General features: G+C 38.8%; 1 protein-coding gene across 3 annotated transcripts in view; it reads right to left on the bottom strand.

Moving 5' to 3' along the window:
* plcb1l (phospholipase C beta 1-like) overlaps positions 1-27,137 on the bottom strand; it is a 480,463-nt gene that overhangs the window by 154,631 nt on the left and 298,695 nt on the right. For all 3 annotated transcript variants that reach the window (XM_057823348.1, XM_057823349.1, XM_057823350.1), the window contains one exon: positions 17,611-17,679. In XM_057823348.1, coding sequence (XP_057679331.1) covers positions 17,611-17,679 — 69 coding nt within the window. The remainder of the gene's footprint in view (positions 1-17,610; positions 17,680-27,137) is intronic.

Raw genomic sequence — 27,137 nt, 5'->3', positions numbered from 1 at the left:
ACACTCAAGCCATCTCGTTAACTGAACATTTTTATGTTCTTCCATATCTTTGCAAGTGAATTTGGCACCAGGGACATCATTTTCGGAGAGAATTGGTAGGTTTATCTCTGTAAACATCTCCTTCGTACATGATTTCCATTCATTTCCTATTGTGGACAAACGGTGGCGAGTCCTCCCTTAGCAACAGTAGCTAACATCATGAATATTAATGAGCGAAAGTGACGAGTAGCTTGCGGTACGCCATTGGCTAACTTGCATAGCAAAAGTCAGCTAGCTTAAATGCTAATTAAGGCAAATTTTTAGAATAACCCCTTATTTTTTTTTCAGGGAGTTGGTAATGGCAACCATACTCACAGTGGTCCTCAGTGTGCTCAGGGAGCTTGTGTGTCTTCTCAGACACATGAAAAACTAGAGGGAACATTTGTTATAAGTAACAAACAAGATCACCAAATGAGGCTATTTGACGTTTCTGTAAGATACCGACATCCATCTTGAATGAATTTTCATATTTTTACATAATATTTACATATTTCCCTCAGGTGACATTAATCTACAAGCGGCACCATCGCCTCCGGACCACTTTAATGGTTTGATGCTAATGCCAACGTCCTTGCGCTCGCGACTTACCCTCATTTAACGACTGCTACCGAGGCATACCAGAATAGCAACAGTTATGTGCAGTTATGATATCATCTTTCCTCACATACGTATCCGCTCATACACCCATCCCAGGCAGTGTAATGTGTTTTCGCTTCACTGTGCGCCCATGTAATGATGTAAAGGGAAAATTATAGCGTAGCTAAAAAGAGCCCACAGAGGTCTTTAATATGAGGTATGAGTCAAGGGGGTGTTTTGTCGACCTTGTTTCAAGTGACAGGCAAAAAAGACTGCTGACCACTAGTGAACATAGCAAAGTGACAAGCCTGCGTTGCGTTCTCTGGCACCGCTGCTCTTCTCATTCCGCTGCTCCCTGTCAGGAGGTTACGCAAAGGCCACGACTGCTTGTGCGCGACTGGATTTGCCGCGGGTGATTTTGGAAACAGATGAGATTGTAGTAGTGTATTTGGCGCTTCTACTTCAAGGAAACAAGCTAAGATGTTAAACTTATTTGCTTATTTTTGGTGTTTCACTTTCCTAAAGAGAAACTAATGTCAAAGGTTTAATATTATTTCCTTGTGTCATGGAGAAATATGATGACATTGAAAAAGAAGTTGTTGATTACGTAGGTGTCTGAAATAAGACATTATTTAAGCTATTTAACATTCAAGATTTCATATATTGGATCGCTGAAACCATTTTTCGGCCCCCGATTCTGATCAAAAATACCAGATGTGTGGTATCGGCATAGGCGGATCTACTATTCAGGCGATCGCCTTAGGCCCCCAACCAGTAGGGGGCCCCCAACCAGTAGGGGGCCCCCAACCAGCTGCCCTTGCACCAACGAGCAAGGGCTTGGACCACGGGAGCCAGCAGCACCCCCAACTATTCGTCATATATAATTATGTCAGCATACCAAACAAACAAACAAACAAACAACAAAACAAAATAGAAAGCCATTTGAATGCCGCATTTATATTATCTCTCCGCCACACACACGAACTAAAATGGACTGTTCCACGACGACGGACTGAGTATCAGTCGCTTAGCTTCATTTAGCACCGTTTAGCTTAGCTTAGCTCCATTTAGCATCGCTTAGCTCCGCTTAGCTGTTCGTTAGCTTCACTTAGCTCTCCCGGGTTTTTCACGCCATTAAGCTCGCTATTGTTACAGCTCAATTGCTACTTTGCACGTCAGCTATTGTTTATTTCAAACACATGAGCGAACGTGCTCTCCATGAGAGCCAAAGTGCAGTGAGGGAGAAGTTGAGAACAGGCCACTAATGCCTCTTTTAACTTTCTTCTTCTTCACAACGAACATAAAATACACGACAGCACACCCTGTGGCGAAACAATGCAGTACAGTTCCAATGAGTCATACAATAACATTCAACAGCTGGTTAACAGCATTTGCTAACGAATTTTTTTAGTGACACCACAAGATATGGCGATTAATTTTTTTTTTTTTACGGAGTGCAAAGCTTTCGGTTAGCGGTTTAGCGAACGTACCTCCGGTGAACATTTCAAAATAAAAGCACGTCATGTTCGTCATATAAATAACAATTTCTGGAGTTAATCCCACATACTTCAGAATTAATATTATAATATGTTGAGTAAATACTACAGATTACAGATTCTACACCAAGAATAGCTTTCCAATGACACTCTTTATGACAAATATGATTGGCAATGAATAATTATTATAATTATTATACTACTATTATATATAGTAGTATACTATAATAATAATGGTAGAATGGTATTGGTCCATGTTTTATGAAAAAATATTAATACTAAGTTACTTCATACTCACTTGAATGTAAAGTAACTGCTATCACGGCTCGGTCAGACACTGCTTAACTCATTGTCTGCCATTGACGTTAATGAACGTTCGTTCATTCGCTGCCACCCTCCCATTTCAAATGGATTGGATGTCTACTCATGACAAGCTCATTTAAATTCTCAGCAGAAGGATGATTGGCAAGCGGTATGTCCAGCTTGCGGCCATCTTGGGTAGGGCGACCAGTGTTCAAAAATTAGATCTCAAAACTTGCGTATTGCGCAGCATCAGAACATTATTTCTTAGTATTCCCCAATACCGACGACTAAAGATGTCCAGATCGATCGGCATCCCGATCACGTCATTTTCAAAGTATCGGAATCGGCAAAAAAATATCGGACTTGGCTTTTTTAAATATATATATATTTTTTTATTTATATTGTTTTCTAATTGTATTTAATGTTACAGACAAAATGTCTTACACTCATCCAGAGTAGTTTTGGCTTTAGTTTTGGCTTGAAGTAGGGCCATCAAATTTATTGCATTAACGGCGGTCATTAATTTTTTTTAATTAATCACATTAAATAATTAACGTATGCGCTGCACGACCCACTCAACCATTGTCACGTTCAATCTGTAAAGACGCCGTTTTACCTATAGATAGCGCTAAAAGGCAGCGTCTAATGAGTAAAGAGAATTTTGACAGCCTTTGGAGCCATTTTTATGTAGCTAAAGCCTTACAATACCTCTCTCAGCAATTCAAAATTGGGGAAGAAAGGTAGTAGTTGACCATTTTCTTAACACCCTATGTTCTTTCCCAATGCAGAGAAGATACAGTGGGGAGAACAAGTATTTGATACACTGCCGATTTTGCTGGTTTTCCCACTTGCAAAGCATGTAGAGGTCTGTAATTTGTATCATAAGTTCTCTTTAACTGTGAGGGACGGAATCTAACAAAAAAAAAAAAACTGAAAATCAAGTTGTATGATTTTTAAATAATAAATTTGCATTCAATTGTATGAAATAAGTATTTGATACATCACAAAAATCGAACTTAATATTTGGTACACAAACCTTTGTTTGCTATCACAGATACCAAACGTTTCCTGTAGTCCTTGACAAGGTTTGCACACACTGCAGCAGGGATTTTGGCCCACTCCTTCATGCAGATCTTCTCCAGAGCCTTCAGGTTTTGGGGCTGCTGCCGGGCAACACGGACTTTCAGCTCTCTCCATAGATTTTCTATCGGGTTCAGATCTGGTGACTGGCTAGGCCACTCCAGGACCTTAAGATGCTTCTTAGGGAGCCACTCTTTAGTTGCCTTGGCTGTGTGCTTTGGGTCGTCATGCTGAAAGACCAAGCCACGACCCATCTTCAGGGCTCTCACTGAAGGAAGGAGGTTGTCAGCCAAGATCTGGCGATACATAGCCCCATCCATCCTCCCCTCAATACAGTGCAGTCGTCCTGTACCCTTGGCAGAGAAGCAGCCCCAAAAAATGATGTTTCCTCCTCCATGTTTCACGGTTGGGATGGTGTTCTTGGGGTTGTACTCATCCTTCTTTTTCCTCCAAACACGACAAGCCGAGTTTAGACCAAAAAGTTCGATTTTGGTCTCATCCGACCACATGACCTTCTCCCATTGCTCCTCTGGATCATCCAGATGGTCAGTGGCAAACTTCAGACGTGTCTGGACATGCACTGGCCTCAGCAGCGGGACCTTGCGTGCGCTGTAGGATTTTAATCCATGACAGCGTACTGCGTTTCCAATGGTTTTCTTCGAGACTGTGGTTCTAGCTCTCTTCAGGTCATTGACCAGGTCCTGCCGTGTAGTTCTGGGCTGATCCCTCACCTTCCTCATGATCAGTGATGCCCCAGGAGGTGAGATCTTGCATGGAGCCCCAGAACGAGGCAGATTGACCGTCAACTTGAACTTCTTCCATTTTCTAATAATCGCTCCAACAGTTGTTACCTTCTCACCAAGCTGCTTGCTTATTTTCCTGTAGCCCATCCCAGCCTTGTGCAGGTCTATTATTTTATCCCTGATGTCCTTACACAGCTCTTTGGTCTTGGCCATTGTGGAGAGGTTGGAGTTTGTTTGTTTGAGCATGTGAACAGGTGTCTTTTATCCAGGTAACAAGTTCAAACAGGAGCAGTTACTTCCGGTAATGAGTGAAGAACAGGAGGGGTTCTTAAAAAAGAACTAAGAGCCGAAATATTTACTAGTTGGTAATGTATCAAATACCGTATTTTTCGGACTATAAGTCGCAGTTTTTTTTCATAGTTTGGCTGGGGGTGCGACTTATCATTATTATTATGGTGTGTTGACTAATTACTTATTAATAACACACCATTATATCATTTCACATGTTATTTTGGTGTTTGGAGTGACACTGATGGTTTGGTAAAATTGTTAGCATGTTCTTTATGCTATAATTATCTGAATAACTCTTAATAGCTATGTTACGTTAACATACCGGCCACGTTCGCATTTCGTTGTTCATGCATCATGTAACATTATCATACTGTACACTTATTCAGCATGTTGTTCTCTATTGTATTTTTATTTTAAATTGCCTTTCAAGATGACATATCTGTTCTATGTGTTGGATTTTATCAAGTAAATTTCCCCCCCAAATCAACTTATACTTCGGTGCGACTTATGTTTTTTTCCTCTTCGTTGGGTATTTTATGGCTGGTGCGACTTATACTCAGGTGCGACTTATAGTCCGAAAAATACGGTACTTATTTCATGCAGTTAAATACAAATTTATTATTAAAAAATTATACAATGTGATTTTCTGGATGTTTGTATTTGATTCCGTCCCTCACAATTGAAGAGAACTTATGATACAAATTACAGACCTCTACATGGCTTGCAAGTGGGAAAACCAGCAAAATCGGCAGTGTATCAAATACTTGTTCTCCCCACTGTATATCAATTGGTGCCCCCATGCACAGTCATGGTTGCACTTCCCATCATGCATTTGGGCAGAAGTTAAATGGCTGCAGTATCATTTACTGAAAGCTCAACAAATACACTAGATGGCAATATTTAGTCACAATATACAAAGTCACATTTATCCTTCAAGAATTACAAGTCTTTCTATCCGTGGATCCCTCTCACAGAAAGAATGTTAATAATGTAAATGCCATCTTGAGGATTTATTGTCATAATAAACACAGTACTTATGTACTGTATGTTGAATGTATATATTTGTCCGAGTTTTATTCATTTTTTTCTTAATGCATTGCCAAAATGTATATAATCAGGAAAAATTATCGGGAATGATTGGAATTGAATCGGGAGCACAAAAAAAAAAAAAAAAAAAAGCAATCGGATCGGGAAATATCGGGATTGGCAGATACTCAAACTAAAACGATCGGGATCGGATCGGGAGCAAAAAAACATGATCGGAACAACCCTACGGACGACCTCATTTTAGTGCCATACCGGTACTAGTATTAATTCATTGACAAAAACTCTCCAAAAACAACAAATGAATGGCTATAAGCAACGAGTATTGAATAGTCCATATTTCAGTTTTCAAACAATTTTCCTTTAGTTTTAAACATTTATAAACAGTGGCACTGGAAGTGGAGTGCTGGATTAAACAGCAAATTGCAGAGAGGGTGTGTAAGTCGCAATAAAAAGTGACAAATATACTAAATCTTCATGCTACAAGCGTATTGTACTAAACCCCAGCAAATGTACATGTATGCATTTAAAGACTACTCTAATCAAGCGAACAAATAAACTACATTCAAAGAGGAAAAGCTGCCTTATCTCTTGCATTTGTGCCCTAATTCAAGGTACGCACATTTCGATTCTTAGCAAATGAAACATGGTGCACACAGATCAATCTCTCTTTAGAAACTCCACATCACAGGATAATTACTCAGGATAATCTTTCAGGGAAATCCGACAAGAGGCTATTGCTAACTTGATTACAAGGGACGGATATACTAATATTCAGCCCGATGATTGGTATCTTTGTAGCACTGCATTCGGTGCATACCGAACAGTGATTTCTGGTGTGCCATTACAACCTTTGTTGTGACCTCTCATACAGGGATGGATGTGTGTGAGCCAGTTTTGGCAAGGCCGCATGTCGGATAATCTACCTTCCTCGCCATCCATATTTTTGTGTGTAGTTTTCACAAAGGAGGCGCACTGGGGAGATAAACAATGCTAATGCTCTCCTGTTTCACGTCGACCGTCTTAAGCCGTGTAATCAGTGTTGCTCCAACAACAACATCCTAATTAGAGGCTTATCTGTCGCCGCACACCTCAAACCTCGGGATTTGAAAAATATGCCTTGAAAGTCGCACTGAATCCTTAAGTGGGTTTTGATTTTTTTTTTTCCCTTTGGGTTTACAGCTTTTATGAAAGGCTTTTCAAAAGAGGAATATTGACCACATATGTCCAGATATGCTCAATTAAGCATTTGTCACGAATTGAATCGGATTTTCTGTTCCTCTGTCGTCGTCTTTTGTATATGCAATATTAAACGATTTAAAGCAGGGGTGTCCAAACTTTTTGCAAAGGGGGCCAGATTTGGTGTGGTAAAAATGTGGAGGACCGACCTTGGCTGACGTCCTTTACATTGAACAATATATTTAAGATAATTTGAACAAGCCATTTGGTGTGTCACACTTGCTTTTATTATTATTTTTTAAAATTAATTTAGGGCTGTCAAAATGATCGCATTAACGGGCGATTAATTTTTAAAATTAATCACGTTAAAATATTTGACGCAATTAACGGACATGCCCCGCTCAAACAGATTAAAATGACAGCACAGTGTCATGTCCACTTGTTACTTGTGTTTTTTGGTGTTTTGTCGCCCTCTGCTGGTGCTTGGGTGCGACTGATTTTATGGGTTTCAGCAACAGGAGCATTGTGTAATTATTGACATCAACAATGGCAAGCTAATAGTTTATTTTTTGATTGAAAATTTTACAAATGTTATTAAAACAAAAACATTAAGAGGGGTTTTAATATAAAATTTCTAACTTGTGCTATTATTTATCTTTTAAAAACTACAAGTCTTTCTTTCCGTGGATCACTTTAACAGAAAGAATGTTAATAATGCCATTTGTGGATTTATTGTTATATTAAAGAAATACAGTACTTATGTTCAGTATGTTGTATGTATATATCCGTCTTGCGTCTTATCTTTCCATTCTAACAATAATTTACAGAAAAATATGGCATATTTTATAGATGGTTTGAATTGCGATTAATTTTTAAGCTGTGATTAACTCGTTTAAAAAATGTAATCGTTTGACAGCCCTAAATGAATTATTTCAACAATCTCGCAACTAGCCTTTGTGGCGTTCTCTTTCGACTCTCGGGTTCTTGCGAAATACTGCTGCTGTAAAATTAAACCAGCTTCAAGTTGTTTCAATTTCTCGCTATGTATCTTCCCTGTAATTCCCTGTAGTTCCCTTGTCGTACATGTCAGCGTGTCTTGTTTGGTAATATCGCCTCACATTGAACTCTTTAAAAACACCGACTGTCTCTTTGCAAATGACGCAGACACTGTTGTTGCATATTTTAGAGAAAAAATAGTCCAATTTCAAACCTATCCTTGAAGAGTCGGCCGTCACAGGCAACTTTCTTTTTTTTTGTTGATTGTCGCCATTTTAGAAATGGGGAATAAAGGGCAACATGGGGTAATGTTGCTTAGAGTGCTGCTGCCTTTTTGTGGGTAAATAAGGAGCAGCATTTAGTGTGTAAGCTACTTCATATGCTGGTAGCAGTACTGCTGACCAATTTATTACGTCTGTGTTCGGGCCAGACGTTATTGATTTTATGACAGGCTGGGGGTCGGATGAAATTTGACCACAGGCCGAATTTGGCCCCCGGGCCGGACTTTGGACATGTCTGAGTTAAAGTGTTGATAATAGCTTGAGAACAAATCTTTGAACTCTTAAACATTCAAGGGTTTAGGGTTGGTCTCAGAACTAGGGCTGAATGATATTGGAAAAAAACCTTTTTATTCAGACGCCGAGGGATTGTACTGTTGTACCCTTGTTGGACCGCTTGAACTTGTTTGGATGTTAGTCGAGGTTGTTTATCCATCAACCGCACAATCTTTCGTTGAAAACACTCGTCAATTTTTCCTTTTCTGTCCACATCTAGGGAGGTTGGCCACAGTGCCATGGGCTTTACACTTATTAATGACACTGCGCACGGTAGACACAGGAACATTCAGGTCTTTGGAGATGGACTTGTAGCCTTGAGATTGCCCATGCTTTCTCACAATTTTGCTGTTCAAGTCCTCAGACAGTTCTTTGGTCTTCTTTCTTTTGTCCATGCTCAATGTGGTACACACAAGGACACAGGACTGAGGTTGAGTCAACTTTAATCCATTTTAACAGGCTACAAGTGTGATTTAGTTATTGCCACCACCTGTTATATGCCACAGGTAAGTAACAGGTGCTATTAATTACACAAAAATTAAAGAAACGTCACATGATTTTTCAAAGGGGGCCAACACTTTTGTCCGGCCCATTGTTTTGTGTAAAATGATAATAATTTCATTTTTTTTCCCATTCTCTTTTGTGTTTTTTCGTTGCAAGCAAAATATATGAAGACATTACTACCAAAGCATTTGTAATTGCAATCATTTTCTGGGAAAAATTGAGCAATATCTGACAGAATTGCAGTGGTGCCAATAATTTTGGCCAGCAGTGTAAGTGGAAATATATCCATGATTGAAATTTCAGACCTTTACCTATTTTCTATGTGCGTGAACTTGCAAAATCACAAGGGGTGCAAATACTTCTGCTTCTTGCTGTATATATCTATACGGGTGTAATGGTACATGTATTTGCATTGAAAGGTATCGGTACGTGGTGCTCGGTTCGGAACAGAGGCGTATCGAATGGGTTTCTGACGTAATGTAACCCTTACTTTTCGAGGCTGTGAGTCGATCGGGTTACAGTTTCTTTGTGTAGATTATATTTACTCTGTCTTCTCTACTATGATGAGGACCAACACGGTAGGCTAGTGTATAACCCAGAAACGTCAACGGCGCGACAACGTGGCCGCCGCGAGAACGCAGTTAAAAGTGGGCGTTAAAGTCAATCAGCCAATGCACACCAGTCGCAGTGCGGCCGCGTGTCAGACACGTCCCAGAAGCGGCTGAGACGCGGCCCTCCAGCGTCAATACTACTAGCTAGGATCGGGCAGACCGGAAATCACTCGTGTTAAAATACAGTGGATCCGGTCGATATTCAAACTAATATGCAATCGTAACCCACTTTTTGAGTCCATCAGATCTCTTGAGTTGTAGATCGGGGCACAGTTGACTTGTCTTTGTTGATTTACTGCTGTCTTCTCTGCTATAATAATAACCAACACGGCCCCGTGTTCAATACAAAACTCTCCTACCACAACAAAACAAGTATGAACAAATATTCACATAGGAACTAAAGTTATACAACATAAAATATACAATATAAATGAATACTACATCACATTTGTAAAATATAAACACATAATAAAATAAATAATAGCCCATTGAAATAAAATAAAATGAAATGAGCTAAAACACCTGTAATTAATAATTATATTATTAATTAAATTAATAAGAATAATACACAGATCCTGCTTACACAATTAAATTTATTAATTTCTGTGTGAAGCTTTAATTTGAGAAAATCCACCAATAAAGCTTTGGAAAACCTTTCATAAGAAGAAAAAAAATGTAAAATACATGTTAAAATCTTTGTCATTGAGATTGATTTTCTCTTTGGCACAGGACTTCTTTTTTCTTCTTTCTTTCTTTCTTTCTGAAAGAAAGCTGATTAGGACGCGGGGTCTGAAAGGCAAATTGTTGTTGGATTATCTTTAAATACCCGCTACTTTTTATGCAGAATTCTAGCTTTGTATAGGCTAATGTTCCTATTGTTGAAAGCACAAAGTTGTGTAATAACCAACTAGTACATTTATATTTTGCATTGTTTTCTTACTGTACCAAAAATGAACCGAACCGTGACCTCAAAACCGAGGTACGTACCGAACCGAGATTTTTGTGTACCGTTACACCCCTAATACGTGTATATGCTTAAATTAGGCCTGTTAACAACGCGTTAACGACCATGATTAATCAGGAAATATTAACGCATTATAAAAAAATAACGCAATTTACCGCTCACACTAAGTTTGCCCACAACTGCCTCCTGTAGTCCCACACGCTGATGTTTACTTTCTCCGCGCGGCAAAGCAGGACATAATGCAGCCAGCCACGATGAGTGAGGATGATGACCAAATTCCGTTTTAAAAAGCTGCCTAATGGAAATCTGAATAAAACCAAAGTTGTGTGCACATACTGATGTAATGAACTGTCGTTCGATCGAAGCTCAACCAGCCTAAAGTACCACCTTCGGGCACAGCTAGTGTTAGCAATGACGCTAACACTGCGGGAAACAAGCCGCAGTCATCAAGCTACACTGGCAGAGTGCGGACTCGGACTTGTCAACAAAAGACAACAAGTAGGTTGACTACTGCTATCACTACATGGGGTAGAGAGAGACTGTAGAGTGTAGACCAGACATGTCCAAAGTCCGGCCCGGGGGCCAAATGCGGCCCGTGGTCAAATTTCATCCGGCCCCCAGCCTCTGTCATAAAATCAATAACGTCTGGCCCACACACAGACTTAATAAATTGGTCAGCAGTACTGCAACCAGCATATGAAGTAGCTTACACACGAAATGCTGCTCCTAATTCACCCACTTAACGGCAGCAGCACTTTAACCCTTTATTGCCAAATGTATCACATTTTAAAAACCTAAAATTTCATGATTTTGAGACTAATTTAGAATTTTGACATTTTGAAGAAAAAAAAAAGACGGATGCAAGTCAACACATTCATCTGCAGGTTTAATGAGAAAAAAAACATGATTTAGCATGGGTTATTGATATTAGAGCGCTTATTACACATATTCATTTTGACTCTCTTTTTACAAATTTGAAAAAAAAGGTTTAATTAGGACCTTATTTTTTTCAAATTTTGGGATTCTCTGATAATTGCTTCATGTTGCAGGTATTTAAGGGCTAAGCAACATTACCCCGTGTGACCCATTCCATTTTCTAAAATGGCGAAAATCAACAAAAAAAAAAAAGAAAGTTGACTGTGACGGCCGACGCTTTATGGATAGGTGGAAATTGGACTATTTCTTCACTAAAATATGCAACAACTGTGTCTTTATTTGCAAAGAGACAATCGCTGTTTTTAAAGATTTCAATGTGAGGCGATATTACCAAACAAGACACGCTGACATGTACAACAAGATCAGAGGGAAGCAAGAAAGAAATTGAAGCAACTTGAAGCTAGTTTAATTTCACAGCAGAAGTATTTCGTAAGAGCCCGAGAGTCGAAAGAGAACGCCACAAAGGCAAGTTGCGAGATTGTTGAAATTATTCATTTAAAAAAATAATAAAGCAAATGTGACACACTGAATGGCTGGCTAAAATTTGCTGAAATATATTGTTGTTAAATGTAGTGTAAAGGATATTAGCCAAGGTCGGCCCCCCACATTTTTACCACACCAAATCTGGCCCCCTTTGCAAAAAGTTTGGACATCCCTGGTGTAGACCAATTAACATAGTCGAAGACGGCGGCGTTGAGAATCCAATGACAACAAACAACAACGACAAACCACTAGACAGGTACAAGGCAGTGCCAGCATGGACTCATGTCCACTACAGTGCTGGTCTGCGCACAGTGGTGCCCACAGTAAGCTGGCCCATGCAAAAAAAGGTATCTGGTCACACCTGCCACAACCGTTCCTTGCGAGAGACTTTTCTTTGACAGGGCACATTGTTCAAAAGAAAAGGTCTGTTCTGTTATCTGAAAATGTCAACAAGCTAGTTTGCCTGAGCAGTTGGTTAAAAAATAAAAATTGAGTAAAAATAGAGTATGACTGGCTAACTTAAGCAGTGTTTCGAAACACCTTTACACACAGTTTAGCTTAATGTAAATTTTTCAGTTAAGTGTGTGAAAATTGACCATTTTTTTTAAATATCTCACACAGCTTTCAGGCCATTTAGTGTAAAACTGCAAATGCTGCATTTATTTGTGTGAAATGTTCAATTTAACAGACAAGTTGTTTACACTTTTTTTTTTTAAACACTAGCTATTGTTACTGTATTGTGCTTGTCTGCTCTTTAAATTGGCAGTTAATTTTGGGTAATATGCCAAACGGTACTTGAGCCACATTGTTAGTCTGAGGCACTGTAATCTGTTAACACTAGAATGCCCAGCAGAGGACGATTTAGCCTTTCCCATGGCAAATCCTCATTAACCAGAATTCGCTGGGACTTCTACAGTTAAAGCTCTTTGCTGTATCACACATTTTATTTATTATTTTATACGAGCTGAGTTGTTAAATAACATTTTAAAACTCTATTTGGTTAAGTATTAATTCATTCACACATCATACATTTCATCTTCAAACAAATTTTAAGTCAATGATAGTATTTTCCTAGATTTTTTTTCCTGAAGAGCAACTTTATTTATCCCAAGGGAAATGTGATTAATCATGATTAATCACACATGAGTTGACATATGATTAACTAGATTAACATTTTTCAATCGTTTGACAGCACTAGTTTAAATATGACCATCTTAATTTTTTTACGTTTATTCATGTATATTTCAGGTGTGTTTTATGTAGCTATTGACAAAAGTAAGAGACAAATAAAGATTATATGGAGATGAGGCCTTGAATGGATTATATTTAGGTTTACCATGCACAATGTTTTCCGATATACGAACAGCTCTGACATCTTCCAACATCCCGTAACCGTTTGCTTGGGTTCTGACTCACTTTGTGTCAATGATGACGATGTAGGCGTTTACCACCCAGTGTCCACTCTCCCAGCTATAAGTTACTATTGCGGGCTACTTGGATCCGAGTGCTTGCTGGTCTTTACCCAGATCCAGTTACAAGGCTGGGCACACACTAACTGAGCCACATTTAGCAGCAGTCTACTGGGGCGAGCTGCAAGCCGACACTGCCGGGAATCCGTACGCGGCCGATCAGCTTGCAACAGTACACTTTGGAAATGGTAAATCCTCATCCTGAGCTGGGGGGGATGGCATACTGAAATGTGTTGGGATTTTTCAGTCAGGCGTAATGATGTCTAACACGGAACATATTAGATAAGCTTTAGGAAGTTGCAGTGAAAAAGGTCTTCTCAATTCATTTTTCACAAAAAAACACTTCTTGATTTTGACTTAATGTATCTTCCAGTAAAACCCTTGACTTTTTGATAATCATAAAGTAAGCAAAGTGACGGAAAAGAAGCTTTGCAGCGCTTGGCTGCCGCAACAAAGGCAAGATGCAGAATATAACCCACAGCAGCCACAGAGGGAACATCCAGTGACGGCCACAAAAGCACTAAAAATAACCACAGACAGTCGGTATAAAGGGAAAAAAAAAAAAGACAACGTGTCTCTCCGCTCATCTGTGATTGACTCGGAGATCCGCCTTGTCGCACAAAGCCGAGAAGCCACCAATCTAATCAACGTGAATAACGGCAGGGTGGGTACTTGCTAATTAGTGAGGACACATCTGTATGTATGTTTAAAGTAAATACAAACAGTATCAAGCAATACGTGACTCTGGCAGGGTGGCGGGAGGTAGCCGGCGGGCCGACGGGCAGCCCACGCGTTAGGGGCGAGACAATGAGCTGCATTTTATTTGCGGCGGGGAAAAAAAAGTGAAGCAGGCGTAGAGGGGAAAACGAGATGATAACAGGCGAGATGCAGCCGCCTTTGATTACACGCCGCCTGCAGAGCGTCACCGTGTCCAATTCGGGCGCGACGCTGTCGCCTGCCATGTTGGTTTGGGGCAATTCGGTGGCGTAAATGAACATAGAAACAGGAGAATTAAATGAAGATGGATGAATGCAGTCTTTCATTCTAGCTTCCGTTGAGCAGTGGAATTGATTTTCTTCATCTCGATTCAGCATTTGGCAAAATGTATGAGTGAATCTTTATTTATGAATTATAAAGCGCTTTTTTTTTTTCATTCGTGATTTTAACTCATCTCTAAATAGTTTTGCCGTATTTAAATTCCCGTTAAATTCATGGACTAAATTTAACTACAGTGGTACCTCAAGATACGAAATTAATTCATTCCGCATCATGGTTTTTTGTGTGTGTAATGAATCGTGTTTAATTTGCCAAAACTAAAACAACACATTAAATCTTCTGTCATGTTCTCTGATTGCCTGTCTTTTTTCGTAATGCTTTGTCGCAACTTTAGGTAACTTTTCAGTTTTGGTCGATTTCAGCGACGCCAGTGGACAAAAGCGGTAGTGTTTTGCCTTAAGGAAGACTGCATTTCCATTGAGGACCAGCACAGTGTAGTAAAATCATGATCTGCCGGTCGCCTGCTGATGGATTAAATGACAATAAGGTAATGAATCCAGTTGTGGCTAAACAACAGCATATAGCAGTTAGCAACCGTGTGGTTTAGTATGGCTGACCCCTCCACTCCAACTGAACTGGAGTTCAGTTTTGTTTCACGGCCATCACGCCAGCGTGTGAAAGCCCATTAGGGCCACAATGTGTATTCTTAAATTTCCTTTTATCCTGGTAGCCTCTCTTTTTTTCCTCCTCTGACAAAACTTTTTGTCTCTTTTGCTGCTTTGCCATCTTTGCAGAATTCGCACGAAAGCATTTGCATCGACTTCCATCTTTATCTCATTTGCTCCCAGAAACGTATAAATATGTTCTATTTTTAAATGCTTTATTGTCCCAAAAACGTATTTCTATGTCTTTTGCGTTTTCTTTTTTTTAATTTTTTTTTTTACAAGAAGCATCTATAGCTTCTGATCTCTCTGAGAAACAAAACACAAAGCTCCAAACCCATTTTAAAGCAATAAAACTGGCCACTGGAGGGCAATAGCGCATTTTGTAAGACCCGCAACCCAATTCAACAGCAATGAACGGCCGGGCAGCACGGTCGGAGCGCTGGCTGCATTAAGCCAGGCGGCGCTCCGACCGAACAAAACAACCGAGAGGACACCTGGGATGCCAGGCGCTGGACGACCGAGCAAAACGAGTGGGACCCCCAGTGCAGCGGGCTCGCCGAGCAGACCCCGCAAAGACTCAAAAATAATCCATCTTTGTGAGACAGACAACGAGGAGGGAAAAGTTTACACGGCTAACGCGGCGACAACGGCGTCATCTCGGCGACAGAGCGTCATTTCTCAGTAGTCATGTGTAAATAAATTGTTACTTTGCTATCATAAGCTATATTTGTCTGGTTGTTCATGGTATTTTGTAAAAGGAAAACATTCAGATGTTTGGGATGTAACTAATGCAAAAAACAGCTTTGTTAAAGTCAAAGTTACGTTTGAAAAGTATCCGTTTACAAAAAGCCCATTTTCTCAGTTTTTTCATCAGAAATTGGAAAATTGCTTAAACTAAGCTATTTTCTAATGCTGATTTCCAAAGAATGGAAAAAGATATGAACTTACTTTTTTTTCTGCTGAAAGAAGAGAGTCTAATCTTTCTTTTGGTGGGTTCCATGTTTATATAGCAATGGAACTGAATTTTCTGTGGCTCTTGCAAAATCAGTCAAAATCCAGAAAAACGGCCGGGAGCAAAGGGCTTTGCTCTGGTGAAAATGGCTGGAAGTGAATGAGTTATAATGAATGGGGAAAGAGGGTAGTGACGTATGCCATTAAGCAGTCCGCACATTTGTAATTTTTTTGTGTGGCAGGGTTCCTGACACCCTCCTCAAAGTTAATTAGTGTCGGTGAAAGTGATACAGACCCCCTCAAGATATAAAAGAGGTGTTATTCAACCAGTTGTCAGTTGACGTATAATAAAAATGTTATGAAAATATTTTTATGAAGGTTGAAAAGTAGTGTTACTTTAAGTGTAACCAGTTTGTTTGGTTTCACCTAAGTCTACAGACGTTATCACATGACTACTCCGGCTCATAGCAAACACAAAGTGCGAAAGGACGAGCTAACTTCACAGTCGTTGCTTGCCATTTCATCTCGCTGTTTGTGCATTGATGAAGCATCGCTTACAAGTTAAATTTTTCTTTTGTTTCATATGCATGAGCATTGTGTTTTCGTTTATTTACATTTATAATCAAACTTAGTTACATTATTGCATTGCTGCAAGCGTGAATAATCTATTACAGTTAAGTATTATTTTACGTATGATTAATAATTTTTCATAATATGAAGCGAAAAAAAGCGTCTAAAAACTTATCGTAAAATGAATTTTTCGTATACTGAAGCTTTTGTATCTCGAGGTACCACTGTACTTGCAACTTAATCTGACTTTTTGTTGTTGTTGTTGTCCGATAATGTCTTTTTAAGCGATATCCCAATATTGTCTCCAAAAATCCGATACCGATATGAAACCGATACAGATATATGCGGTCGTGGACTTTACATATTATGAGTAATTGTATTGTGATGCCCCACTGGATGCTTTAGTAATGATAAATATAACAACTTCAAGGTTTTCCAAATAAAAATTCAGTGAAAAATAAGGGAACAACTTGTAATGAAGTTATGGAAAAAGTGCCAATATTGCACCACTATATTTATTGTTGAAATGAAAATAGTACAAACTTTAAATTTTTTGGCACTACTGCAAGTTCAAAGGGCCAAAAAGGCACTTTCATAAGCATATTGGCCCAAAACCGATAATGAAAAACCAAGCCCAAAACCGATAATGAAAAACCAATGTCGATATTATCAGAAATCATTTCAAAATGCTTTTATCGGCCGATATTATCGGGTAGCCGATAATATCGGCTAATATCGACAACTCTATTTTATTACGATATTACATATTTGATCACTATTTTTTTTTAATACATCAGTTGCCATTGACAGCAATTCGCTGCCAGCCTCCCACTTCAAATGAATTGGATGTCTACTGGTTAAATTCACACCAGAAATGACGAAAAAAACCACGATTGGACATCTATCATCATCAAAGGCAATGATTCTAAATTCTTTTTTAATCACTTTTTTGATTGAACCTGATTAGCTAACTAATGACCTTTCCACAAAATTTCGTGTCCTTCCTTTACCCGCTGGCCTCTCTCATCACCCACACCGACAGCGCGTCTCCATCTGGAGCTAATGGCTTTCCGAGGCCATCGCGTGCTCCGTTTAGAATCCCTCGCTCAAACCCACAAAGTGCGTGCGGTCTGATTTTTTTTGATCAATAAAGGGCTCACCTTTGGCGTTTTTGTGCATTTTCCATTGCGGGCATCTTTAATGTATGCAATGTCCAGTAAGTCTGTCTCCTGGAGGGAAAGAGAAGAACATCATAGTGGTCAGCGGTGGGAGTCAAACGACCTAACAATGTATCCTGTCGTGAATCATCTACTTTCAAGTAGAAAAACAAGCACACAAAAGTAATGTTTCAGTTTTTTGATCCAGTTAAAGGTACAGAATTTATATTCTTTCTTTTTTTTCTTGTATTAATTTGATTTTTTTCATTATTCACTACTACTATTATTATATTATTATCATGTATTATTTGAAATGGTCCACTTCTATGCGACTTGTCCCGCTCAGAACGCCAAGTTAATGCCTCACTCGAGTCGGAAAAACACGAAAAAATCAGAAATGTGTATTAAGACCTGCGGTATGAACCTAGCCTTAGAGGCCCAGGTGCGATCACACCCCCGGCACTGCATTGACCTTTCCACCAGGAGCATAGGTTTGCATCGGGACAGTAGGGACATAACACTACCAACTTTTCAGGATGCTCAAATTGTCCCCACCAACTTTTGAGCAACCTTCTTTGCATTATATAATGACTTCAGTGATATATATCATTTAGATTGTCTTTCCATTGTTGTCAGGATGGAATTGACCCTACCGTTATTAAGTGAATTATTTTGCCATGTGCCAGTCCATTTTTTTCCCTCAAACACACATGTGAATGGCTGATGAAATCACCCCCCCACCCTACACACACACACACACACACACACGCGCACGCACGCACGCACACACACACACACACACACAAGCACTCACAACCCCGACAGAAATACAACAAGTCGACAACATACCGTCTCCTCCGCCCCCTTCGAAGAGGAGGGATGTTAGAATTTTATTTTCGGCCAGCAGCAGCCACCATAAGTAATGTAAAAATATTGTGGAGGTGGGGAACACACCACTAATTTTGCGACTGAAAGTCCAACCTGCATCAGAGTTAACATAACATATAAACTAACCTGCAAAACTTGAGGAGGATGCTGCTGAGAGAGAAGTATCCCTCTGCATGATTTCTCTACTGTTAACGTTAAACTGTGAGAAATATAGTGAACCAAGGTTTACCCCCGTCTCCCCAATTTTCATTTTATGTTATTTATGTAGTCTTAAAGCAGCCCAAAGGAGCTATCCTTTTTTTTGTTGGGTTTGGCTGTGCTTTTGTACAAAAGCAGTAGTATTTTACCGGAAGGAAGGCTCCATTTTTATTCATTTTTGTTATTCCTTGACGAAGATTTTTTTTTTCCAGTTATATTTCTTTATTTAGACAGACAATGTTGAATTATCTTAAGACAAATGTTACTTTTTTCCCATTCCTGGATAGTTAAGAGATTATTAACAAGTTTGTATTTATTGTGTATGTTATTATACTTTAAATTATGTTCAAATATTGCAATTTTAAGTTGCTAATAAAATCCAGACATTTATTCTGGAAGTTTTCAAAAAGTTTCTATAGTAGTTTTTGAAAACAAAGGTTTGAATTGAACTGTGTATCACCTGAACCAAAACACATGAGAGTTATAAAAAGTCAATACAGATTTGTTATGCATTGATCATTTAGCCTATCAATTATTTAGGTTAATATTCGTTAGAAATGTAGTCCTGACCACCGTCCCGTCCCCAGCAAAAAGTGTACATATGTATATATGTATATCATCTCTACCAATGTTGAGACCTTAACTATTCCCTTGCCCAGCACCAGGGGCATAACTAGGTTTTAAGAACAGGGGGGGCTTAGCTCCCAGGAGTTGCACAGGATATAAGCGAATGTAGCGTACAAGCACAAAACTTCAAAAACAGCTAAAAAAAGACTGATCATGTATTCATTATCATTATTATTGTTGTTGTTTCAGTCTATTTTTATACAGTAGAACAACAGGGGAAAATGGCTACAATTGCAAGTTACTTGGTAGATGGAAGCATTAAAGAATGCTGTCTTTAAGGGTGGCAAATCGGTCTATCACTCTGTGGTGGAGTGATTATATTAGTGTATTATTATGACTATCCACTGATGATTATCATACGTGAAGGAGCTCAGCTCCTGTGCTCATCTATGCGTAAAGTGAGAAACACAGCTGATACTCCAGAAGGAAGTCACCCCAAAAATAGTAAAAACATTGCACACTTAACTCTATAAACAAACATGACCTTCACAATGCATTTCAGACTAACTAGCTAGCAGCAGCCAAGTAGCAGCATTATTTTAGAGATGGGGTGTAACTTTTGACCTCAAAACAACAAAGGTAAGACGTGCGCAGAGATTTTCTGTAGTGTGCAAGCCAGCTTTTTATTTGTCAAACACGGAGCAGTTGGTTTATTAATCGCATGGGACTTTCTGCTGTTAGTTGGGGGCTGGAGCTAACAGTTACTATTAGCAGTGATAAATACTCACTTTCTTGGAAGACCTTCTTATATCCATCGGATATGGATTGGATAACAACGCACTGAAGGGGCTCTCTACCTTACTCTATGATGTGAGGGGAAACTGACAGATTTATGATTATATTCAAGTTAATAATGATAGGTTATGTGTTGACTGATTTAAACTAATATCCTGGCAACTTAATAGTGAAAATGTCAGCATTTCTTTGCATTTCTATGTTTTTTTTTTTTTTTTTTAAGAAAAAAACAACAACAAATTGTTTAGGGGAGGGGCGGGGGTGGCTCTTTAAGCCTAACGACGCCACTGCCCAGCACCCCCACGAAGTTCTGCTCCTGATCGTGACCCACTTTTACAATACTGAAAAATATGAGTTGAATTCACTCAGAGAATACACTTGTTTTTCTCAATAAAGAAAACAGCAATCTTTACTATTATTTTATAATTTAAATTAATTTTATTATAATATAGAATACTAGAATATTACCAAAAAAAAAAGTGTTCGTATAGATTGTCACTGCAGGGCCTTCTGGAGAGTGCGACTTATGTTTTACATACAATGATAATGTCTAACTTTTAAGTAGCTCAAAACTGCAGTGATATTGATAAATCTCCACAGAGGATAAAGAATACATACCCGTGAGTACTGTGATATTTCCATCTACATTTCTGTTGAAATATCCATAGCTTAAAAGGTTATAACATCCCACGTACTCTAAATGAATTTTCTCCATCGAGAAGCATTGGTTACCGCAGCAGAAGTCGTATAAACTAAGAGCCCTGCCACTTAGCGACATGTCCCCCGTCGCTCTCCATTAAAAAGAAGCAAATAAAAGCCTTTTGCTGTTTGCTCGTAAAAGACTAGAACAAGCGCGGGGCATCAATTAAGTCGTCCTGGTTTGCACGGAGCAAGCGTCTGAGTCAAAGGTTAGCGCCTACGCTGAAAACGCCGCGCTTTGAAGTCGCTCCAGAGGGACACCGGGCGCCGCACGTGGGCTGGGTCGAGCGGCGGGGTGTTCAGGAGGCAGCTTCCTGTTGTGATGCGCCCCCAAGACCCTCATCCAGCCTTAGCAATATCGCCCACAACTGAAAGCTAGACCGTTCAGTCAAGTCAGGGCGACTTTAGCATTGACGTAGTCTATCTTGCAATAATAATTCATCATTTTGGTGCTTACAATGAACACAGTAAGCTTGACGTTTGATCTTTTTTTTTTTTTTTTGACTCAAACTGGAAATAGAATTCATCCGGAGTAAGCAGTCGCGTATGGATTTGCAGATAATGATGGGAATCAAGTCGGGTTGCAATTTTCCGCTGCAAGTCGACAGCGAGATGACGCGCCGTTCTCCGAAGCCTGATTTTCCACCTCGTGTCCCGCCTCCCACTCACACAGATAATCCACACTGATAAAGGGATGAGCACCGCGTATGTGTGTGACTATGTGTGCAATCAATACACACTCAACGGCCACAATATTAGGTACCACTCAATGTAAGATTTGGTCTCCCCGAAGATGATGTATTCCTCCATCTGAACAGGTTCAGGGAAAACTGCGTAATACATAATTATGCTAATAATAACAATGAATGAATGACTTAACTAAGGTCGATCTGTAACTACACTCCAGAAAAACAGATTTTCAAAACAATTTTTGATGGTGTTATAGGTTTCAAAACCGCAAAAATTTTCCTTCATACCGTCCGTATGGTACTACCTATTTTTATGTCTGAAAAATGCATGGAGAAATCCCTTGTTCAGTGTTAGTGAGTCAACTGTGCTACACGATGGCTGGAGGAGGTGAAACTTGAACTTCCCCTATCGATAAAAATGAAATTGCTGGTATGGAAACACTTCGGCTACTAAAAAGTTATACACGGCTGCGGCTTAGAGGAGGAGGGCCAACTGACATACAAACATGTTTGCGGCAGGTGGCTGCTGAGGAGGCAATACCTCCAACATGATTTCTCATTTATACAAACTTAAAGGTAATAAACACTGTCATGAACGTTTCCCACCAGCTATAGAGTTAATTCCAGCGTGTTTAGTGTGTCTAGCGGTGGTAAAACCTGGTGTTTTTTTCCCTCTCTGCCAACTGTCTGTTTTCAGAAAGAGAGTGTGTGTATAATGTAAACATGGTAAGTCTTCCACACGTGCTTTTTATGGAAAAAAATTCAACTATTTTTGTTCTGATAGTAATAATGTTGAGTTATGGCAGTAGATTTGGCTTACCTAAAGGACTGCATTTATTTTAATTTTATTTAGAATATTGTTTTTAATTTTTTAAAAATTTAACATACTTATGTTCCAATTTGCTAATATTTTTTGAAAAATAAAAATCCTGTTGTTCAATGGGAAAAAAAGTTTTTTGTTTTTTTTCTCAAACCCAGATATCTCAAAGTAACACATTTTAGAGCTGTAATTGCAAAACCGTGATGCTGTGAAACCGTGATATTTTGGCTTATCATGATCACGTCATTTTCAAAGTATCGGAATCGGGAAAAAAAATATCGGACATGCCTTTTTTTAATATATATATATTTTTAATTACATCGTTTTCTAATTGTATATAGAGACATAATATGTTACACTCATCCAGAGTCTTTAGTTTAGGCTTAAGGTAGGGTTATCAAATTTATCCCGTTAACGGCTGTAATTTTTTTTTTTTAATTGATCACGTTAAAATATTTAACACTATTAACACATGCGCTGCACGACCCACTCACACATTGTCGCATTCAATCTGTAATGGCGCCGTTTTACCTATATATAGCGCTAAAAGGCAGCGTAAAATGAGTAGAGTGAATTTTGGCAGCCTTTAGAGCCTTTTTTTGATTGGCTAAAGCCTTACAATCCCTCTCCCTACGATTAGAAATATTGTGGGAGCAATGTGGGGAAGAAAGATAGTAGTTGATCTTTTTCTTAACACCATGTGTTATTTTCCAACGCAGAGAAGATATATCAATTGGTGCCACTATGCACAGTCATGGGTGCACTTCCCAACATGCAATTGGGCAGAATGAATGATACTGTAGCCGTTAAATGGCTACAGTATCATTTACTGAAAGCTCAACAAATACACTAGATGGCAATATTTAGTCACAATATACAAAGTCACATTTATCCTTTAAGAATTACAAGTCTTTCTATCCGTGGATCCCTTACACAGAAAGAATGTTAATGTAAATGCCATCTTGAGGATTTATTGTCATAATAAACAAACACAGTACTTATGTACTGTATGTTGAATGTATATATTCGTCCGAGTTTTATTCATTTTTTTCTTAATGCATTGCCAAAATGTATATGATCGGGAAAAATTATCGGGAATGACTGGAATTGAATCGGGAGCAAAAAAAAAAAGCAATCGGATCGGGAAATATCGGGATCGGCAGATACTCAAACTAAAACGATCGGATCGGGAGCAATAAAACATGATCGGAACAACCATAGTTATCATACAGCCAGAATACCATACCAGCACATGCCTATTCATGTCCAACTTTTGTCTTTTCTCTCAGTGGCAATTCCAAGTCTTCTGGAAATAAAACTGAGTTGAGGGTATAAAACTACAAAATACAACATTAACAGTTTATAAATAAATAATCCAGTATTTACTATTAATATTGTAGAGTAATACTTAAAAGTGCGCTGCACTACTACAATGCTACACAATGATCCTGAGGGAACTACTAAAGCAGGGGTCCCCAAACTACGGGGGCCCGCCTCCACATTTAGTCCGGCCCCCCTGAACAATTTTTTTTTTTTTTACTTTTTTTACTACTACGTGTTATTTCCTGGCTTTTTCTGTGAAGAACCCAGAGATGGTTATTTGGTTATTATCTATTTAGTTAATAGTGTTATTATTATATTATATTTAGGGCTGTCCAAATTATCGCGTTAACGGGCGGTAATTTTTTAATCACGTTAAAATATTTGATGCAATTAACGCACATGCCCCGCTCAAAGAGATTAAAATGACAGCACAGTTAAATGCGTACCTGGTGTGTTTTTCGGAGTTTTGTTGCCTTCTGCTGGCGCTTGGGTGCGACCGATTTTATAGGCTTCAGCACCCATGAGCATTGTGTAATTAATTATTGGCATCAACAACGGCGGGCTACTAGTTTATTTTTTGAGTGAAAATTTTACAAATTTTATTAAAACGAAAACATTAACCGGAGTTTTAATGTAAAATTTCTATAACTTGTACTAACATTTATCTTTTAAGAATTACAAGTCTTTCTATCCATGGATTGCTTTAACAGAATGTTAATAACGGTAATGGCATCTTGTTGATTTATTGTTATAATAAACAAATACAGTACTTATGTACTGTATGTTGAATGTATATATCCATCGTGTGTCTTATCTTTCCATTCCAACAATAATTTACAGAAAAATATGGCACATTTTATAGATGGTTTGAATTGCTATTAATTGCGATTGTGATTAATTAATTTTTAAGCTGTAATTAACTCGATTAAAAATTTTAATCGTTTGACACCCCTAATTATATTATATTATACTGTATTATATATATATATATATATTTTTTTTTTATTTACTTTTGTTCCGTGATGAATCCAGAAAGGGTTATTTGATTGTAGCTTTCTGAAAAACAATAAATTTTTACATTTAGGCACTCCTGCAATCGTCACAATTTTTCCGTTACAAACGGACCCCGGCCCCTCATCAGAGAAGGGAAGAGTTATGTGGTCCTCACAGGAAAAAGTTTGGGGACCCCTGTGCTGAAGTGTGGAGGGTCCCGCGAATAACTGTCCACAATCTAGACCAGGGGTGGGCAATTAATTCCACAAAGGGCCGCAGTGGGTGCGGGTTTTTGTTGCAACCCATTAAGAGGACACCTTTTCACCAATCTGCTGTTTTACAAGTACAATCAGTCGATTGCAGTCAGGTGCTTCTCATTTCTGCTGAAACCGCATTGGTTAAACTATCTGTGCTGGGTCAGTTGGAACAAAGACCAGGACCCACTGCGGCCCTCGAGGACCAGTTTGCCCACCCCTGATCTAGACCATTGAATGAGAACAATAATTGAGTGTTAATATCAATGTGTTAACGACACATGTAGTGATAGTCTTGAGGCAAGGCAAGGCAAGGCAAGGCAAGGCAAGGCAAGGCAAATTTATTTATATAGCACAATTCAACACAAGGCAATTCAAAGTGCTTTACATGACATGAAGATCATAAAAATCACATTTAAATCAATACAACGTAAAAACCAAGACAATCAAAATCAGAAATAATATTATACATGAATAAAAATCGCATTTAATAACAAATAGAATAAAAAAAATAAATAAAAAATAAAACAAAAACTACTACTACTAATAATAGTTGAAATCAGCAATGGAGATAAGCACAAGAGGAATAGAAAGCAAGTAGATTGAAATATATAGACAGTTATGGATATGCAGTGCTAAACAAAAGCGTTTTTAGCCCTGATTTAAAAGAGCTAACAGTTTAAGCATACTTCAGACGTTCAGGTAACTTGTTCCAGAGGTGAGGAGCATAATAACTAAATGCTGCCTCACCCTGCTTGGTTCTTGTTCTTGGAATATGCAGAAGACCCGTTCCACACGACCTTAGAGGTCTAGATGTCTCATAGGAATCTAACAAGTCAAGCATGTATTTGGTCCAAGGCCATTAAGTGTTTTGTAGACGAGCAGTAGTATTTTATAGTCTATCCTTTGACTCACTGGAAGCCAGTGTAGCGATTTCAAAACCGGTGTAATGTGGTCCAGCTTCCTTGTATTTGTGAGGACTCTGGCTGCAGCATTCTGTACTAGCTGCAGCTTCCTGACTGATTTTTTATCAAGACCCGTAAATATACCGTTGCAATAGTCCAATCTGCTGAAAATGAATGCATGCATAAGTTTTTCCATGTCTTGTTGAGTCAGAAGCCCCTTAATTCTGGTTATATTTTTTAGGTGGTAATAAGCGGATTTAGTGACGGACTTTAGATGGCTATCAAATTTTAGGTCTGAGTCAATAATTACGCCAAGGTTTCTGACTTGATTTGTAGCTGTAAGTGACATTGTGCTAAGTTGCCTGCTTATCTTTGACCTTTCCTTTTTTGGCCCAAAAATGATCACCTCTGTCTTCTCCACATTTAACTGGAGAAAATTCTGTCACATCCATTCATTGATTTGATGAATGCATTTACTCAGGGAGACTAAGGGACTATGAGGCAGAGGCTACGGTTTAAACTTACATTATTTCACTTGAATGAGATATGAGCTTTTTTTTTTTTTTTTAATCTGGATTTTCTACAGAAGAGGTATGATTTAGAAAATTCTTTCAGATTATTTATTTGTACAGTAATAATTGAAAAGACAGCTATTATTTTGTTCAAGGATTCGCCAATACAGAAGAAGCATTTTTTAAAAAATCACTACTTATTTCCAGTGGTTTTTTTTTTTGCATTATTATTTTAGGAATAACAAAGTCTGTTTGGTAACCTCTGTAAATTTGAATGTGTCCCTTTGGCTATATATCTATTATTCTTTTATAAAACAGAATTTTTCTATCCAGACGGAGGAGGCACACTTTAAAAATATATTAAAGTGATAAGGCACCTTTGAGTGAACTTCAAGTAAAAATTAAGTATCTCGAGGCCGGGCCAAGTGTCTTCTTTTTAATAAATCAAAATATGGTCACCCTACACTATACTAACATTTCGTAGGCATTTTTTCTATCAAAGTTGATATCATCTGTTAACATCCAAGCGGCGCAGTCTGCAACGCAACTTATATTATTCATTAAATCGCATCTACCGCGTCTCTTCTCTCGCCTCCTCTGCCTTTTCAAAGCGGATTGGCCTGCGAAGAAAAAAAAAAAGACGGCGAGCCGATCCCATTAGCATACGCCGCACGTCTGGGAAGCGAGCAGCGGCACCGGCGGGGGAGAAACTAGAGAAATTAATGAGCGTGCTTAACCTGCAGCGGCCGCGGGCGATATCGTTTGTGTGCCGATCGCCCTGATGTATCTGCAACATGCTGCCTTTTCTAATGGAAAACATTTCTTTTTGTTCATCCCCCACACTCGCAGCAAGAACCACGTTGACTTGAACTTTCATGAATGCGTGT

This window comes from Corythoichthys intestinalis, chromosome 19 (assembly GCF_030265065.1).
Source record: "Corythoichthys intestinalis isolate RoL2023-P3 chromosome 19, ASM3026506v1, whole genome shotgun sequence".
NCBI classification, from domain to species: domain Eukaryota; kingdom Metazoa; phylum Chordata; class Actinopteri; order Syngnathiformes; family Syngnathidae; genus Corythoichthys; species Corythoichthys intestinalis.
This window is presented reverse-complemented; position numbering and strand designations above follow the sequence as displayed.